This window comes from Micromys minutus (assembly GCF_963924665.1).
Source record: "Micromys minutus genome assembly, chromosome: 7".
Classification (NCBI taxonomy): Eukaryota; Metazoa; Chordata; class Mammalia; order Rodentia; family Muridae; genus Micromys; species Micromys minutus.
Window position 1 is genome coordinate 7,594,394 of NC_137976.1, and position 3,561 is coordinate 7,597,954.

The following is a 3,561-nucleotide window of genomic DNA, read 5'->3' on the forward strand; positions in this document are numbered from 1 at the left end:
AAAAGTGTTGCATCTGATGATGAACAAAGTAAAAATAGTTTGTGCATATATATATATATATATATATTTCATGTAAACATGCCCTCTTAATTTAAAAATGGACAGATCCTTCATTTGCCAATTTCAAAAGCAAAATTTGCAGGCTACAAAACCTTTAAATATATTTAAATAAAGTCACTTATTAAAATTTAGATGGATATTAGATGTTACAAAGTAGCTGAAAGATACAAATGAGAAAATATTTAGAGAAAGCAGCTGTCTAATAAGAATGATATGATTTGCCCAATAATGAATTCCATTACAGGAATTTAAATTACCCAGCTTTGAAGGTATTGACATTCTCCCATAAAAGGGGACACAGTAAGTTCACGGGCACTCTAACGAGACGGAGAAGAAAGGTACAAATTTTTAATGAGTTATATTCCTCTCTTTGTGTTAGCAAACAGATTAATGAGGTGTCTCTGCTAAATTAATATCTTGGAATGAAAGAAAAGAGTGCTCACGGGTTTTATCACATGTTCAGCACTGAGTATATAAGCTTCCCCCTACACCTGTCGACACTCACACAAAGAATCTTACCTTGAACAAAACAGCTCAAACAAAACCTCTCCTAACACTATGAGCTACTTCGGCGGCTACTACGGAGGCCTGGGCTCTGGCTATGGTGGCTTCGGAGGCCTGGGCTGCGGCTATGGCTGCGGGTCTAACAGCATCCGCAGACTGGGCTGTGGCTGTGGTTACGGAGGCTTTGGGTACCGCTCTGGCTTCGGAGGATATGGCTCTGGCTTCGGAGGCTATGGATATGGCTCTGGGTTTGGAAGCTACGGATACGGCTGCTACCGCCCTTCATACTATGGAGGATACGGGTTCTCCAGCTTCTATTGAAGTCCTGCTCTAGAAACTCAGCATTTGATATCTTCACTAATCGTTCTGAGAAATCTTAGCCTAGAAGCCTTGATAGTGCAAAGCCAACTGAATAGGTCAAATTCTACAACTTTAAAGACTCCATTTATAAAATGTGTCTGCATTCCAAACCTTGGGACTGAGAGTGGGTTTATGTTCAACTGTCAATAAATGATTCAATAAGAAATTGAAATGTGATTTTTTTATTATTATTCTATGGGTATACATGTTAAAATGTTGATATCTGTCAAGTACAACAAAACACATACATATATGCATCTAAATAAATACACAAACACACACATATATACAGAGAGATATATAAAGAGAGCAAGAACGAAAGGGGCTGGGTGAAGGAGGAATAGTATTGAAAGGGTAAGAAGATAGAAATATGATTTCCCTGACTTGGCCAGCACAGGCTGGATACAAGTATTAAAGTTTTATGTTCAATCTAATAAGTTTAGGAATTTTGCCAGGTCAGGACCTGTGTTAGCATTTGCTTCTTTAATAAACTCATTTTGTTGAAATTGACAATTGACCCAACCAAGTGATGAGTTATCTGCTTGTTATTTAACCAATGACCAATGCCCAAACTCAACTCCATGTGAAAATTTCCTATGTCTTGCACTTTCACTTAAAACTACTAGAGGATGGGAGGTCTCTGAACTCTGGGAAGACCCAGTGAAATGGCACTCAAAAGTACTGTTGAAGGCTGGGTTCTGTAGCCAGATCCAGTATCAAAGGATTTCTCGGGGTGGGGGGCATTTTCTTTCTGTCTTAGATAATACCTTTTATGAAGTTATCATAAGGCTGAAAAGTAAATTATTACTACTGTAGAGATTCTTAGTTTAGTCAGTTCTATACTAATTTTGTATTCTTTAAGATTTGTTGATCAGTTTCTATTTTGATAGGAAATGTTTTGCATTTTTAAAAGTTTAACATTTCCATAAATAGTGAGACTTGTTTTTGCCCCTCTATCCATAAAATAAGTAAGACTCATGTAAGCCATAAGTTGATGCTTCTAAACAAGTATTAAAAGCACGATTTGTCTTTTGATCCAAGCAATAGACATAAAAATACGGGATTCTCACCACAGTGCAAAATGTATTTCTTAATCATAGGAAAATAATGGGTTTGTTGTGTTTTCTTTTCAAGTGCTTTGTCATGTTTATAACAGAGAAAAGTCTGCGCATAGTATGGTTGTACATCTTCTTCCATTAATTTGAGTTTACCATTTATCAAATTACTCAAGAATTTTTCATTTTTATCCCATATTATTTCCACATTCAAGATGATCTTAAGTCTCAAAATATTTTAAAAAGTGTATGTAACAAGAAACACACTCAGAGAGTATCAGAAAAATAAACTTGAATTTTTAGCTATTCTTTATTTTTAGTTCTAGAATATTCTTCTAGTTGGCTTGACACAAAACCATAGGCATATTTAGAATATTTTGAGAATCAAGGGAGGGATTGGTAAGTAAAGTACGTGGTTAATGAGAGTGAATGAAAAGGTTGAAAATATCCACTACAGTTTCAGAAAGCTGGGTCTGTCTTTGAATGAAAATCGAATGAAATTTGACTAGAGTTTCACTGACACTAGAGAAGAAGGCTCCTGTAGGTTTATTGTTACATTAACATGCACAGAAATGGAGCAGGAGTTCATGTCAAGCTAGAAATACTTGTTCGAGTGTCTGATAAGTTGCCCAAGTTATTCTCTGGGTACATTCATAACATTTTAATATACTCCATTTATACAACTAGTTGAATATCAGTTGACTGCTCAGCTTCAACACTAGGTAAGGTCAAATAAGCCAAACCCATTAGAACAAAGAATATGTCCCTTTATAATTGTAGATGAAAGATTACTGTCTTAAAAATCATATCATTCAAAAATGATCATAAATCCCAAGAAAAACCTAACAGGGTAATTATGGTCATAAAATAAGCTATATGAGAATCAGCTTTCTAGATGTGGCTACATGTAGGTTAAGTTTAGTCAATTTCAAAGCCAGCCTTGAGCATTGGGATGAGCCAAAAGGAGACTAAAACCAATTATACAATGTTCCTAAAGTGTTTCTATCACACTATCTACTCCCCTTTCTGATTGCGCCTTACATTTACTAAATTTGAGTTCTTGAGTTGTGAAATTTTTATTAAATGCTCAGAGTATTTTATGTGATTAAAATATGTTTTAAATGCTAAATAACTATTACTTATTATTTCACTTACTAAGTACTAAAGTAAGTTATTTTTAGTTATTTAAGTACTGAGTAACTATTAATTACAGTAACAAATTAACTGTTTTAGGGAGGTTCGGTTGGTATCCTGGGAAATATCATCTCAAAATTACCTGAAAGCAAGGGAACAGATGAAAGAGCCTAAACAGAGAAGGGTTCATGCCATAACTTGAACATGGAGAACTAAACATTGTAGACCTGGGAGGGTGGGTTATAACCAAGTCTGTTGTGCCTCCTGGTCCCTTCACTTTGGTAGAATAGCAGTAGCAGATTGAAGTCAGGTGATCTTTGCAATGACTGGAAGAGTCAGAGCACTTGTAACAAGATAAAGAGAGAAACAAGATAAAGAGAGCAGGTGCAGATGTCATCCCTGGGAGACCTGAGGCTGGACTCTCCATAGAGGCAAGATGAAGGAGCTA

At 35.7% G+C, this 3,561-nt stretch overlaps 1 protein-coding gene across 1 annotated transcript; it reads left to right on the plus strand.

The window, feature by feature from the left end:
• Positions 1-618: 618 nt before the first annotated feature.
• LOC308422649 (keratin-associated protein 19-3-like) lies at positions 619-885 on the plus strand (the record flags this gene model as incomplete). The annotated part of the gene is made up of 1 exon (XM_080919263.1): positions 619-885. The coding sequence occupies one exon, from the start codon at positions 619-621 to the stop codon at positions 883-885; it is 267 nt and encodes an 88-aa protein (XP_080775389.1).
• Between the last annotated feature and the right edge of the window lie 2,676 nt (positions 886-3,561).